Source organism: Coenobita brevimanus, chromosome 54 (genome assembly GCF_032717465.1).
Source record: "Coenobita brevimanus isolate Jiangsu-jjx chromosome 54, ASM3271746v2, whole genome shotgun sequence".
NCBI lineage: Eukaryota > Metazoa > Arthropoda > Malacostraca > Decapoda > Coenobitidae > Coenobita > Coenobita brevimanus.
In genome coordinates this window covers 5,717,209-5,733,048 of record NC_137007.1, presented here as the reverse complement: position 1 = coordinate 5,733,048, position 15,840 = coordinate 5,717,209, and the positions used below count along the sequence as shown (strand labels likewise).

The window sequence follows — 15,840 nt, the reverse complement described above, 5'->3', positions numbered from 1 at the left end:
CCCATTTTTGGGGGTAAGAATTGAGCCACAAGTTTGAGCTCCGAGCATGACGTCACGGTAGCCTGAGGCCTTCCGACACGCTGGTTGGTTCCCGCCTCAGTCGCCCACGGGCTGCCTGAGAGAGAGGAACTCCGCCGAGTGTCCCTCTCAAATTGCGCCATTTTTTACCGAGTGTCCCGCAGTGTTTTGGCCTTTAAAACTTTGTTATGGCACCTACCCGTGAACTATCGAGTGAAAATCATATCCCAGATCATTGCTCTAAAGGAGGCAGGCCACCAGACAAAGGAAATTAGTGAATTGGTTGGTGTGGCACGATCGACAGTGCATCGTTGGTGTGGCAGTTTCGGGAGGAAAACAGTGGCGAAGTTCCCACAAAGAAACCGAGGTCTGGTAGGCCTAGGAAAACTTCCCCAAGGTCTGTTAATGTTTTAAAACGTGCAGTGGAGTTTAATCCTCGTGTGAGTGCAAGGAAAATTAAGGAGAGCAACCCAGAAGTGTTTGGTGAGGTGTCAGTGAGAACAGTGTCTCGTAGGGTGCATGAGCTTGGTTACACAAGTCACAGGCCTGTGAAAAAGCCTCTTCTCTCTAGCAGCCAGAGAATTCGTAGGCTTGCCTTTGCTATTAAATATCTAAACTGGGGTGAGGAGCAATGGTTGTCAGTGTTGTGGTCTGATGAGGCAACGTTTAGTGTTACCTGTAACAGAGGAGCACGCAAAGGTAGTGACCCACTTGACCCACGGTATGTAGAAAGCACAGTTAAACATCCTGATTCACTCATGGTATGGGGTTGTTTCTCAGGGAAGGGTTTGGGGAAGCTTGTTGTACTTCCCAAGAACCTCAGAGTGAATCGGGATGTTTACCTGGAGCTTCTGTGTGATCATTTACCAGACTCCTTCAAGCTAACAGGTGCACGAGTGTTTCAGCAGGACGGTGCACCTGCTCACAAGGCCAAATCGGTCACCAATTGGCTTCGTGACTGCGAGGTATCATTCATGACAGACTGGCTGGGAAATAGCCCAGACCTCAACCCGATTGAAAACCTCTGGTACCTCGTAAAGAAGAGTCTCCAAGGGAAGGACGTGAGCTCTCTGCCTAAGCTGGAAGCCGCCATTCGTGACTCCTGGGACAAAATACCGCTCCAGCACCTCAGGAGCCTCGCCCTTTCACTTCCAAGACGTCTCAGGTCCGTGAAGAAAGGTAAAGGCTACCCTACGAAGCACTAAAGGTAAATAAAATGCATTATTTATATGTTTTTTTCAATGTTGAAAGGTTTGTTTCTCAGGAGGGACGCAGGGCGCTCCATACTTCTGACGAGCACTGTATTTGTAGTATACAGGAATTGAGCAGTGCTCGTATTGTCCTGTCTCCATATCCACATTTATTTAGTCTACTTTTACACACATGAATGTTTTTCTCCTGCACCACCTCTTCGTCTAAGTCGTTCCAAATACTGTATCTATGTATTTACCTAATATACCTAATTGTGATATACACGAAATGTGCTATGCTCGTGGGTTTCCATCGCTGTTTCTCAGTAGGTCAAATTTAGCTTTAAACTCATTTAAGTTTTTAGACTGGACGATCTCTTTGTCCAGGCTGTTCCATAAGTCTATACTTCTATAAGGAAAGCTATATTTCTTGATATCCTTCAAGCAGCTTGACTTCTTCAGTTTCATTCCATGTCCTCTTGTTGCTTTCTTATCCCATACAAACAGATCTTCTAGGTCAATTTTATCTACTCCTATCATGGTCCTGAACACTGCAATCATGTCTCCCCTCTTTCTCCTTTCCTCTAAGGAAGGCAAATCCAGCTTTTCCAGCATCTCTTTGTATGACAGATCTGCCAGACTGGGGACCATCTTGGTTGCTGTTCTTTGTATTCTCTCAGTCTTGTTAATATCTTTCTTTTTGTGTGGGGACCACACTTCCACTGCATATTCTAACCTGGGGCAGATGGCCACTATCAATTTTTTCATCATCTCCTCATCCATATAATGAAATGCTACTCTTATGTTAGTCAAGAGTTTATACATCTCTCTAACTATCTTGTTAATGTGTTTTTCAGGTGACAAACTATCTTGGACCAGCACCCCTAAATCTTTCTCTTCTCTCATTTTTGTGATTAATTCATTACCCAACAAATAATTCAGCGATGGCCTCCTGGTACTTTTACCCATTTCCAGTATTTTACATTTCTTTACATTAAATTTCATTTCCCACGTCTGGCTCCAATCATATATCCTATCCAGATCCTCCTGCAGCATTTTACAATCCTCCTCAACCTCTGCCTTCCTCAAGATCTTTACATCATCAGCAAACAGACTTGTATTACTGTTCACTCCATCTACCATATCATTTACGTAAATCAGGAACATTACTGGCTCCAACACTTAGCCTTGAGGGTCGCCACTTGTTACTTCTTCCCATCCAGACATCCTGTCCTTTATTACTGTCCTCATTTGTTTATCTGTCAAAAAGTCTCTCATCCATTCCAAGAGTTTCCCCTTCAGTCCTCCTATATCAGTGTTTCCCAACCTGGGGGGCGCGCCCCCCTGGGGGGGCGTTTGAGATTGCAAGGGGGTGCGTGGGGTAATCAAGAGTTCAACATAGCGCTAGGCCATTCAAATGCATACAGGGTATTCCCAAAGATATGTATGAATAAGAAACTTTGATAGGAAAACTTCACAATTGTCATTTCAAGCAACCACATGTAGTGTTGCCATCTAGCGTCTTAAGCATCCATATGGAACAGATAAAAGCATCGTTGTTTAGGCGTCAGAGGGATGCCCCGTGTGGAGGGCATCATGAATGCAGTCCTGACCAAAGGGGGGCGCAGTGCTAAAAAGGTTGGGAACCCTGTCCTATATACTCTAGTTTCCACATTAGTCTCTTATGAGGTACCTTGTTGAAGGCCTTCTCTAAGTCTAAGTACACAGAGTCCACCCAACCATCTCTTTCCTCTACCACGTCAGTCGCTCTTGAGTAAAAGCTCAACAAGTTGGAAACACATGACCTTCCACTTCAAAATCCAAACTGACATTCAGCCAAAATATTCATCTCTTCCAGATATTTTATCCATCTGTCTTTCAGGATTCTCTCACACAGTTTTGCTACCATGCTGGTTAGAGACACTGATCTATAATTCAGGGGTTCCTCCCTGTTTCCTCCCTTATAAATTGGTACCACATTTGCCCTCTTCCATTCTTGTGGCACTTTCCCCTCTTCCAGAGAACACATGATTAAACTGTGAATTTTATTCACCAGTTGTTTTCTGCATTCCTTCACTACCCAATTAGAAATTCCATCAGGTCCTGTGTGTGTGTGTGTGTGTGTGTGTGTGTGTGTGTGTGTGTGTGTGTGTCTTCCCATTATATCTCATGAATGGCTTGAGCTGTGAACATGAAACCTTCAGAGTATCAAGATATGCCTAAAATCTTTGATGAGTTCAAAAATGGGCAGTCAGGGTCAAGGTGAAGGTCACCAAAATGGCTGCCAAAGGTTAACTGTTTTTATCACCTGCTCTTAGCACCAGTATATCTCATGAATGGCTTGCGCTATGAACATGAAACCTTCAGGGTCTCAAGATACGGCCAAAATCCTGGACAAGTTCGAAAATGGGCACTCACGATCAAGGTCAGGGTCACCGAAATGGCTGCCAAAGGTCAACTAGTTTTTATTGTCTGCCTTTAGCACCATTATATGCCATGAACAGCTTGAGCTATCAACATGAAACCTTCCAGGATATCAAGATATGGCATAAATCTTGGACTTGGCCAACAGCATATTCTGGCAGGCAATTAGCATTTGGCTCCTGAATGCTTTTCTTTCATTACATTCTGTGTTAAATCTCTTTTTTATCCTTAATTCTGTTTCTTTGTGCTGAGGGATATAATTTTCGACCCTGTTTCTTATAATTCACAGAATTTTCTGAATGTAACATTCATATCTTGTCCTCTAAGCTCCTTTTCCCAATCTGTTTCTATGAAGCACTTCTTTAGGTCATGGTAGTTGACCATTTTGTAGTTTAGGCCCTCTTTGTACCTTTCATTTCTGCCAACTGTATCATATGCAATTCTGAAGTTGCAATTTAATACTGCATTGTTGCTTTTGCCAAATGGAGGGTGGTACATTATGTTGTCAGTATCATTATCTTGCCTGGTAAAAATAAGATCTAGTAATGATGGATCATCAAAGTATTCTTTTCTTGTGTTTGCATTTTCATGTTGTGTTAGGAAAACTCCTGTACAAGATCTAGGAGCACTTGATACCAACAACTTTTACAGCTTTTTACATGTAGAGTATTCCAATTAATATTTGTATTGAAATCTCCAGTTAATATAATTCTTTCAGATTTCTCTTCCATTCTATGTAGTAGGACTCTTAAACTTTGCATTGTACTTTCTGTCAAGTCTGTATATTTGCCTCTTTCCCAGGTGTTTGTTTTCAGTGGCATGTTTGAATTTGTCACAATTATTTGCCTTTCAGATGTGTCAGTGTCTAATAAAATCACATACTTGTGATAGCATATCTAGTTCTCTCTCTTTAACTTGTAGATTTTTCTTGAATACCGAACCACTCCTCCTTGTTTCAAATTTCAATCTCTTCTTCATATATTGTAATCCTCAAAGCTTGGGGTGTCATTTGATATCCATGGGATTAATTTTGTTTCAGTTAGGCAAATAATATGAGGTTCCATTTCTTTGGTATAGTCATTTATCTCAAATAATTTGGATACCATATCATCAACATTTGAGTGCATCAACTTAATCATGTTGTTTACATATTTGACATACTGTAGTTTGAATCTTTTCTTTTTCTTAGTCCCAGTTGTTTATGTACCATTTTCTTACTTGTAATTCCACTACTTTGTAAAAAAGTTTGCTCCTCTCTTCATTTGATCTTTCCTCATTTTTTGTTTTTGCTTTTTCCCTCTTCCTCATTTTTTGTTTTTGCTTCTTCCCTCTTTTCCTTTAGTAATCCCCATTGCTCCTGAGTTAAGTATCTGTACTTTTTAAAATTTCCTTTTCTTTGTGCGTTTGTTAGCATTTTGTAATATTTACAGTGTTCAGACACTGGAAGGTTACTTTCAGGGGCCTTGACTTATTTTTATTATATTTCCCTAGCTGTTTATGTTCCTCTATGTCTTCAGCACAGATATCCTCTGATCATCGTTGTCATCATCATCATCTAATCCTGTGTTGGCCCATGAGGAGCGTAGAAGCCTGGGGCCAGGCAAGTTGGTCCTGACACATGACATGAGAGTGACCAGCCTCACATCCCTGAGTGGCATTATGTGAGCAATAAACTCCAACCATTCGGTTGGAACTCCTTAATTACCCACTAAACCACCAGGTGCCATAATTTGGTTATATGGTTACCACCCAGTGTAATTAATGGTTTCCTGGTGTACAGGAAACCATTTTTCTTGTCATTCAGTGAAGAGTCACCCATAGACAGAAGGAAGAGGAGTGATATGCTTCCATCAATATGTTCATTTTATTTACCATCTCCCTTTTGTCTCTCGAGATTCTTTTTCTTCATCTTTGTCTATACCAGTGATTACTAGAGATTTGTTGATATCTGCCAATTCTTTGACCGGTTTGGGTTGCTTTTAACCCATTAACTGCACATTGCGGTTTTTTGGAGGTGTCCGTGGTGCGCAGACATAGGGGTAAAAATGAAATATCCCAAAGGCCAAATTTTGTCTTAGGAATTGAGAGATCACATGCTAAAGTATATAGTAACGAAATATTAGCTCAATATTTACCTTGGTAAAGCCATGGATGAACATCGAAGTGTCTGATTCCCAATTGGAATGTATGGTTTTTTAATTTGTTTTTCAGTTTTGGTTTCAGTTTTGAAGGTCAAACATGCTTGCATGGGTCAGCCTTGGTTACCATGGCACTATATTCGAAATTCACCTGCGCATCCAGGGCTGTATTGAGTAGTCGCACTCGGAACAGCCCATGCTGTATAAAGGAGTTAACGGGTTAATTATTTCTTTCCACTCGGGGATGAGTGAGGCTGGTCGCTTTCATGTTAAATGTCAGGACCAACTTTCCTAGCCCTGGACTCCTACGCTCCTCATGGGGCAACATAGGATTGGATGATGGATAGATGGATGGACTTCCTTTCTAATGTTTTTTTCTTCAACTTTTTTTTTTAAGTCTTTCCTTACTTTCACCATTTCAGCTTACGTAGTTTGTATTTCATCTTTGCAATTTCTCATCATTTCATTCACCTGGGTTATCTTCTCTTCGTTATCACTGCTTTGATCTATAAAACTGCTTGCTTGCCTAATTGTCTCTGTATCCTTTTTGAACGCCTCCATAATACTCTCATAGTTGACAGCTGCACTTGCCATTTGACTAGTCTCTTTTCTAAGTGACACTATCTCAACTGACAGCTCATCTATTGTTGTGTCTTTTTTTGTTTAATTCCATTACTAATTTTTCTTTTTCTGCCTTCTGCATGTGTAGTTTCATTTTAATTTCATCTACCTCTGTTTGAAAAGCTTTCTCAAGTTTATTCACTTTCTCTACTCATATGTTTCCATTTCAAGCAGTTCTGGGTAGAAATCATCATCCTGTTTTCTACCTTTATCCCTTCTCTTAACTCCTTCCATAGCCACTTTACTGAAGATAGTACTCATCTTGCAGAAGGTAATTCTTACTTTAAAAGATAACTTTTACTTAGAAATTAGCATTTCCCTGCTACTCGCCTGGTGATAATAACAGCACCCAACTGATGTTTACGTTGTGTCAGCAGATTCCTTTGAATGCACTGACTTGGGTGTATTCTTTTATTTGGACAACTTTTTTTTTTTTTTTCTTTTCTTTTTTTTTGGCTTATACTTTTTCTACTCTATTAGAACATCACTTAATTTTGCCTAGTACAGAGCTTGACTCATATAAAGATTCTATTGGGTATTTGGTGTGTGTGTGTGTGTGTACACTGCTTGCATCGACTCTCTCTCTCTCTCTCTCTCTCTCTCTCTGTCATTATGCTGTTGATAATGATGAGTGTGGATGGTAGTTCAGAGGATGAGATGCAAGAAAATTTTTGCATAGCTTGCAGGAAAGGAGGGTTGCAAGTACATAGCAGTGACAAGGAATAGATAAGTAATGTGTAGATGTGAAGGTTGGATTTTGGTGGAAGGACACAAGAATGATAAGAACAAAAGTAAGTTATCAGAGAGGAGTATGTGGGAGGTGCATAGACAGACAGACAAAAGAGAACGTTCAGGAGAAGTATGTTGATGTGGATGTGCAAGAAAGTGTAAGGAGGAATACTTCGTGATGGTTTGGCCATGTGAACCAAGTGGAGAGTGAAAGCTGGAACAAGAGAAGGTATGTGAGTGAAGTGAAGGGAGAAACTGAGTAGGAGGTGGAGGGATACATAGGAAAGGCTTATGAACGAGAGAGAGGTAGGCTAGTGAGAGGAAGAAGACAGGGCAACTTGGAAGTGATTTTTCGTGGCCACTACCTCTAGGTTTATGACATCTGCTGTAAATAAATAGACAGAATAGATTGTTTTGAGATACCAATGAATTGAATTTTCAGTTTAAGTGAATTAATAACTGGGAAAGCAGACAATGTAATGTAAAATTCTTATATTTACTGGGAAGTTTGTCAGCTCTTGACATAGCTATGCCATCAAGGGGTTGACATGGAGATTTAACTGCACATACACTACCTGCAAGTTCCCTGGAATGTGTAGGTATACATGGAGTCTTTGGAAGCAGCTGTCCTGTCCTAAATGTAAGAGATAAGATAATGTGTGATATGATAAGAATAAGAGTGAGTGCAATACACAGATATCAGTGAGTTGTGTGAAGTGGACAGTGTTTGTCTGCCATAGTGAGCTTCATGATCAGTGTCTTGGTGTGAGCAAAAAGTGATGTCTCGAGTGCACCGAGAAACTTACAAGGACTTGTTGGATAGGTACAACGCCTTACGGGCATCATTGAGATTGGGAGAGTATGGAGGTACATTGTTGAGCCTAGTACTGACATGTTTGATAATAGGGAGGGAATACTGCAAGGGTATGATCTCTTACTCTTTCCTGTCACTCATTCTCTGTGTCAATTGTGATGGTGTGCATGAAGAAAGTATTGATGATGATAACTATTCTTTGCATGTGTTTGTACCTCACTGAATTTTCCAGTGCATGTTTGCTTTATTTGCACATTGCTTTTGTTAATTTAAAAGAGAGAGAAATTACTGGTTTTGGATAAAAAATATAATGTTTAGTTATCAGTAAATTGGCCTCTTTGCTATAGATTAATCACTGGTAACAGGGTAATAGCTTTGAAGAAGTATCATGACCTCCTCTATTGTCAGTCAGAGAGAGTGTCAGGGCAGTGCATGGTTGAGCATGACAGGTTGGGTGGAGGGTTGACTCTCATGCTTACAGGTCAGGAGTATGGGACCCCTGTCCCCTCACCTGTGTCTTCAGCGCTTCCCCAGAGATACACCCTTGAACGCACCACCCACCGTCGCCTGAAGCGTCGTCTGGCTGCCTCTCCTTCAAATGCATCCTCCATTAGTGTGACGTCAGAGACTGGTTCGCCACAGATCACCCGCCGTCGCCTACCCCCACTGTATGCCCCCTGGGTAAAGCGGGTGGGGCGTGGCAGGTCCTGGTTGCCAAGTGATGATGCTCCTCCCAGTGAACCCCAGAGTGAGCCACCCATGGACCCTGATGCCCCTCTGGACACCACTGATGATGGCAATGCTTTGTCTCGCTCCTTCTCCCTTCCCATGAAGCAACCACATTTTATGAAGCACAGCTCAGACAAGATCAGAACACTACCCAATCGTCTGCTCAAAGCTGCTCACCGACCCTCACTAAAAGACCTTAATCGCACCTTCTCTGCCAATGAGATAAAGGAGTATTTTATTCGGCATGGTAGTCACCGTCACCACCAGGCTGTCACACAGGTGCATGGCCAGGCACATGTCTCCGTGGGTGTATCCTTCCCCAAGACATCACGGAGGACAGGTAGCAGAAATCGAAGGAAATCTTCACTCAGTAGAGCTTCACTCAGAAAAACTAAATCTTTGTCCTCCTTTGCTGTAGACCCTGAGTACCGAGCTTTCCCAGCTAGCAGTCTTGCAGCCCAGGCGCTCCTTACCCTTCCTCGTTCCGAGCTTTCCACCAGACATACCTGTGAACTGCCACTGAGCCATGTGGAGAGTGATGTGGAGTCATGGTGTGCCAGTAGCAGTAGTAGTGAGGATGATAATGACACTGTAGTGGCTTCTGACTGGGAGGAGTCTGACATGAGGAGCTGTAGTTCATTAGAAACATTGCCTGGAGAGTCTGAGGTGACCTGTTTTACTGAAAGGGGAGGTCACAAACTCATGCCACGAGATAGTCCTCTACCTAAAAACTCAGAATTATCAGTAGATGATTTTATAGCATGTCACCATGTTGACAACTTGTCTTTGCTAGATAATGAAGAAGCAGTAGACTCATTTAGCGATGTAGAGAAAACAGGTGGCTTTTCATCTGAGTTTGTAGTACAGAATAATTGCTGGTTATCTAAAAATTCACTAAACATGGATGCAGACTCAAATTTTGCCCCAAGTGCTTTGAAAAGGCATCAGTACAGCTTATCTCTTGGTGATCTCAGAGTCATAGATGTTGACCAAATAGATAACCTCTCTTTGTTTTCCAATGAGGAATCAGTTGACCCTCCAGAGGTTTTAGTTAGCCATTCAAATAATCACTTGAATAAACTTGATTCACGTACAGACTTATCTTTGCAGTCCTGCCTGCCAACAAGAGCTTCAGTAGATAGTAAGTTAATAAAAAGTAATGTGCAAAGTACAAATACTGTGGATAAGAGTTGTGTACATAAGCTTCCAGCAGTAGTGGGACAGTCTAACTTGGTGTACTCTGCTAGTCCAAGAAATAGTCACAGGGAACTAGAACTCTCCATGATTGATGCAGATATAAGTCTGCAACCTAAACTGCCATCTGCCCATTCTGAAACTTGGGATATAGAGTCTTGTACAGACAGTGAGTTTTCTAGTGTTCACCTTGATGACTTAACTTGTGACAGCAGCCCTGAAAATCATTTTAGGGGAAATTGGTATGATTTCCCACAGGGAATCACTCAGGTAATTCCAAGTAGACCAGGTGGTAAAGTGGAAGTTGCAAGTCAGAATTCAGGTTTTGTCATGAACATTTCACAAAAACAACTAGGCTCCTCTCACAGTGTTGATGTTCAGTTGCCTATGGACTTTTCTGCCAAAACCCCCCAGTCAAAGTTTGCATTAACTCTGAACAAGTTTTCTGAGATTAAGATGGTCCCCACAGTAAAGCCAAAGGTTCCTCCACGTAGCTCCTCACTTCAGAACCTCATCCAGCAAGGTAAATTAAAGCATGATAACAGAAACTGTACTCCAGTAGTGTCTGTTAAAAGGGAGGCAGTTGAAACTTCACACAAAGATGATCATAAAAATACAAGAACTGTGGCAGATGAAACTTTGATTTTCAGTGAAAATGCAGTTAAGTATCAGGATGACTCAAATATAGTGGCTTCTTCAGAACCTGTGGAGAATGGTGGTAAAGAGGGGACAACTACACATAGCACATCTATGACTAATGGGTTTGTTGCTGGTATGAAGTCCTGCAGTGCATCTGACCAGGTAGCCAAACCTTGGAAAGATAATTTAGGCTGTGCAGTCAGCCCACCATCATCTGAACATGAGAATTGTAGTGCAATATCAGTTTTTGAAGAAATAGCTGAAGAGAACATGAGCAAGGAAGAAAAAGTGAGCAATGAAGAGAACCTGAGCAAAAGAAAGATTACCAGCAAAGAAGAATCACGAGATATTGGAGATCAGAATGTAGAGTTACATCCATATGGAATCCACAAGAAAGATGAGGAAATGCCAGAATTTGAAGAGAGAGAAAATACCCCCAAAAGAGAAAACTCAGAATGCCATACAGTTGAGAAAAAAGGTGAAATGTTAGAATTTGAAGAGAAACAAAGTGTCCCAAAAGAGGGAGAGAACTTGGAGTGCACTGCAGTTAAGAAAGATGAAATGGTAAAATTTGAAGAGAAAATAAATGTCCTCAAAGACGGAGAGAACTTAGAGTACCTTGCAGTTAACAAAAAAGATGAAATGACAGAATCTGAAAAACAGCTTGTCCCGGTAGCAGGAGAGAACATAGAGTGCCCTGTAATTAATCCAGTTCATGACAACAGTACACCTAATGCAGAGCAAGCTGACAATTTGGACTCTATTTGCCTATGTAGTTTGACAAGCGAAGGAGTCCTTGGAGATGCATTAAAGGAGCTTTCCATGTATGCTGAGAATCAGGATAAACCTCTTGATGATCTTTTGAATAATGCCTTTGCAGAGCTTGTGAATGATGATGTAAAGGATGACAGTGACTTGGATAAGAAATTTGAGAAATATTTCCATTCCAGACATTTGATTAGCCAACCATATAAGGATCCTAGAAGAAATGAATGTTACAGGGAAGAAGGAAATAAGAAAGGACCACCATCAAGTGAAACAGACACTAACAACACATTAGATGATAATAGTAAGCTAAAACATGGGAATAATGTTTATAGTTTAGCCTTGAATAACGGTGAGATTAAAACATTACCCATTGTAACTGTAGCCGAAGAAGAATCCCAGTACAAAGGAGAAGTGGTGCCTGAAAAATATAACAGTCATTTTCAGGAAAACATAGACCCATTGCATGTAAAAGAGAACAAAGTATCAGTAGACTCAGCAGCCAGCTTAGAAAGAAAGAAACATATTGTTACCGGAGAGAAAAGCAGTCTTATATGGACTCCACCAAGAGTCACGGTGCAGGAGTATGCAACTAAGAATTCAAGCGTTAATATTCCAAGGGGCAGTGTAAAAAAACTGATACAGAACCTAGAGAATGCTGAACAAAATAGGGTCATGACAGCTCCATATCCAAAGTCTTCTAAAAGCAGATTGCTTCATTTGGCATCTACTCCCAAGCCCAGCAGCCTGAAAACCTGGTCACCAAGAGTGTTTCCAGAAGTAGTCCCAAGAGAAAAATTTACAACCAGTTCAAACATCAAGGATGTATTGTCATCTTATATAGGAAATTCTGACAAAAAGCAGCATTCTTATGACTCTATACCATTGTCTGATCCACTACTTCGGCCAGTTTCTAATGGAAATTCTAAATGCATTTCAAACAAGACTAATAGGCAGGAGTATGATGACATATTTCCAACTTCTTTTCTTTCCATGGAAGAAAAATGGCTGGAAGTACAGCCTGATAAAAGTACAAGAACAGAAGATATTCAGCTTCCCAGGACATTAACGAGACAAAAACCAGTCTCTGACTTTAAGGAGGAGATACCTCTAAGTTCAGCTTCCCACACTAACCTGGAGAGACTGGATGGAGAAAAGATCAGAACATCAGAGGTGGAAGAAACAGATATAGAGGCTGTAGAAATGGTGCCAGAGGAGGTTGTAGAAATGGAACCAGAAGAATGTTACATAAACATTGAAAATGAGGAGGGAGGTGAGGTTATTACAGATACTGATTTAGATAAAGATTATAAGATTGTGATCAAGAAGACGGAAGCAGATGTCCCTGGTGAGACATTGGATAATTGTCAAGAATGTGAATCAGGAATATATGAATGTGAACAACTGAGTATCAGTAGTAAGCAGTCACAAGAAGAGACAATTCCAAGAGAATTAGGGGTGGAGGCTACAGAACGAAGCACAATAATTTTTGATGACAAAGATCCCAGTCCTCCGAGTCCTCCACCAAAACGTACCCTGTTCATCAGCCGAAGCTGTCCCACACGCTATAGTTTTGTCACCAACCAGAGTGGCAGGTATGAAAGAGCCTGCCAGGGTCAAAGAAAATCAGAGAGAGCTCCAATTAGGACTCCAAGATTGTCTAAAATGAGAGAGGAGCCAGGGGAACTGGAATTAGCATATGTGGGTTTAAGATCGTGGAAGAAAACTTTGGAAAAAAGGGAAAATTATATAGACACTATACTGGACACTGAAAGTCAGAGAGACAAAATTGAAAGTTCAAGTAGGTTAAGTGAGACAGTGTGTGGCAATTTGGACACAGAACTGAATGCTATTTGCTTTAAATCATTGAAAAGTAATACAGATCTAAAAGATACAAGCCTACAGGCAGAAGAGGCATTCTCCTGTAGTTCAGGTCGACAACGAGCACCTCTGATCAGTCACAGTAACAGTGTGGAAAGTGAAAAGGGCTTCATTGAGCGTCTGTTGCGTGACTCTCCTTCTCTTAAACGATGGCATGCAACTGGCAGCCTTAGTTCCCTGGGCAGTTCCAGTCATGGCAGTCTCAGATCCCTGCCTGGTGGTAGAGGACACCCTAGGCTCCTCTCTTCGCTTGTTTTTGAGCCTGGTGATGGGACAGGTATAGGTATCTGCATGTGCCTCTTTCCTTCCTCTTCCTTATTATTAACATCGTACATTACTGTAGCTAGCTTCATTGTAGAAGTCATTATTTATATGCATGTTTTTGGTTTGCACATTGTTTTAATGTGGCTTTTATGCATTAACTGTATGTATAGTTAATAGCTATAATTTTGTCAACTAATTTCTATTGTTAATATAAGAAAATCAAAGGCTCTAAACTACTAAATGAGCAAGTATTAACATCATGTAAAATGTGTTGTTGCTGTTTTATATTTAGCACTATTATCATCTTTATCAATACCATTGATGTGTGATTTACTAACGATGCGAATATTGTTGCAGGGAACCATTACGGTACACCCAAGCCACCATCACTGCCACCTGACCACCTTGGGCGAGGGCCTTCAGGTGGATCAGTGCTGCCTGGTGCTCATCCCAGCTCCGAGGGCAAACGCCGCCGCAACCGCTCCAATGTAGAGGCCATGGCGGCTAACACCAGCACCGACGCCCCCCAGGATCCTACCCAGGGGCACCATTACCCCCCTGACCCATCTCAGGGGCATCACTATCCCTCTGACCCACCACAGGGGCATCACTACTCTCCTGATGCCACACATTATTCCGCTGATGTCAGCCAGAGTCACCCCTATCCTTCCGATACCTCTCAAGGTCACTCCTACCCAGCAGATGGACAGGGCCATCCCTATTCATCACAGGATGCGAGTCTGGGCCACCCGTATGCAGCCCCCGGCCATTATGGCCCCCCAGCCATGAGCCAGGGAGGGCCGGGGGATGATGGTGGGCCCCAGGGACCTCCCCCAGACTCTCCTACCTCTGGAGAGTTAGGTCCACTACCATTCAACTGGGAGAAGGCATATACAGAAAATGGAGAGCCATATTATATAGAGTGAGTCTTCACTGCTTCCAAGAGAAATGTTTTAAGTTTTGCTAAGACACTGCAATAATTTTTGTTGTTTTGTATAGTATTTGATTAATCTTATTTACTATGATATTTGTCATATTTCTTAAAATCAAAAGCTTTCTGCTGAGTTGATAATGTTTATAACATATTTTTATATTTTCCCAGTGCAGTTCTTGTGTTATTGTATTGTAATGTGCAAGTTTTCCATTTATTGTTATACAGGTATTTAAGCATAGCTCACCTATTTTCTTTGCTCTCCTTTCGTGTTGTGACAGCCACATGGCAGGCACGTCTTCCTGGCTGGACCCCAGATTAGCGAGGGTGCAGAAGCGCAGTGCGGCCGAGTGTGGCGATGATGAGTTGCCCTTTGGCTGGGAACGTATAGATGACCCCCAGTATGGCACTTATTACATCGACCATGTCAACCGCAAGACTCAGTATGAGAATCCTGTTGCCTTGGCCAAACGACAACCACCTGGACCATCACCACCGCAAGGTTGGCAAGGCAAACACTGTTTTATGTAAGGTGCTAACCTCCATGAATCTGACTATGTCTTTTATTCTTGCTGCCAGCAAATTTTATTCCGCTTACAAAGATCACTTTTATTCAGGGGGTCATTAAAGGTTACATCTCACTCTCCGGTTCAGAAGAGCTCTTCTAAGCAATGGACAAAACTATCTGGTGATAGCTAGAGAGTAACACAAAAATTACATCATCCGATTGAAGAAGTTGAGTAGTATGGTTTGTTATGTGTCAGGGATGTTATATCAATTTCTTAGTTGTGGGAGCATCTCTAGGAGTAGCCAGGTCAGTCAGTCACCCTAAGGACTCATATACAAGATGCTTCACCCTAGTGAAGCGCTGTATGGTGGTTCACTTCAACTCCCTGTGGATTTTTACTTGCACGATGCTTCATTCTATAGTCGCGGCGCATGACTCTGAGGTCATTATCGTACCCTGGCAACCTACCATTCAAAAGTGCGTCCGATTTCGCATCATGTTCTACACATCATCATCATCCAACCCTAGGTTGCCCCATGAGGAGCGTAGCAGCCCGGGGCTAGGCAAGTTGGTCCTGACATTTAAGATGAGAGTGACCAGCCTCACTCATCCCTGAGTGGCATTACATAAGCAATAAACCCCAACCACCCCTTGGATATAAACCTTCACCAACTCAATCTGACTGGAGCGCAATAATTACCCACTAAACCACCAGGCGCCAAAATTTGGCTATATGGTTACCACCCAGCATAGTAAATGGTTTCATGGTGTACAGAAAATCATTTGGCTTGTCACTCAGTGTAGAGTCACCCACAAGCATGAGGAGGAGGAAAGAATGAAGGAAAGAAAAACAGAAGAGGGAGTGTAAAGTCACCTGTAGGCAGAAGGATGAGGAAAGAATGAAGGAAAGAAAGACAGAAGAGGATGGAAGGAAAGAAGGATGGAGGAGAGGAAAGGGCAGACACCCGAGAGCAGCACTACATTGAGTGGACAAA

The 15,840-nt window shown here is 41.9% G+C and overlaps 1 protein-coding gene across 6 annotated transcripts in view; it reads left to right on the top strand.

Annotated features, from left to right (window-relative positions):
- LOC145401012 (membrane-associated guanylate kinase, WW and PDZ domain-containing protein 1-like) overlaps window positions 1-15,840 on the top strand; it is a 554,078-nt gene that overhangs the window by 398,599 nt on the left and 139,639 nt on the right. For 4 of the 6 annotated variants that reach the window (XM_080273382.1, XM_080273381.1, XM_080273378.1 and 1 more), the window contains exons 4-6: window positions 8,416-9,003; window positions 13,764-14,328; window positions 14,619-14,839. In XM_080273382.1, the coding sequence (XP_080129508.1) occupies window positions 8,416-9,003; window positions 13,764-14,328; window positions 14,619-14,839 (1,374 nt within the window). The remainder of the gene's footprint in view (window positions 1-8,415; window positions 9,004-13,763; window positions 14,329-14,618; window positions 14,840-15,840) is intronic. The other 2 variants (XM_080273379.1, XM_080273377.1) reach the window with 1 other exon arrangement.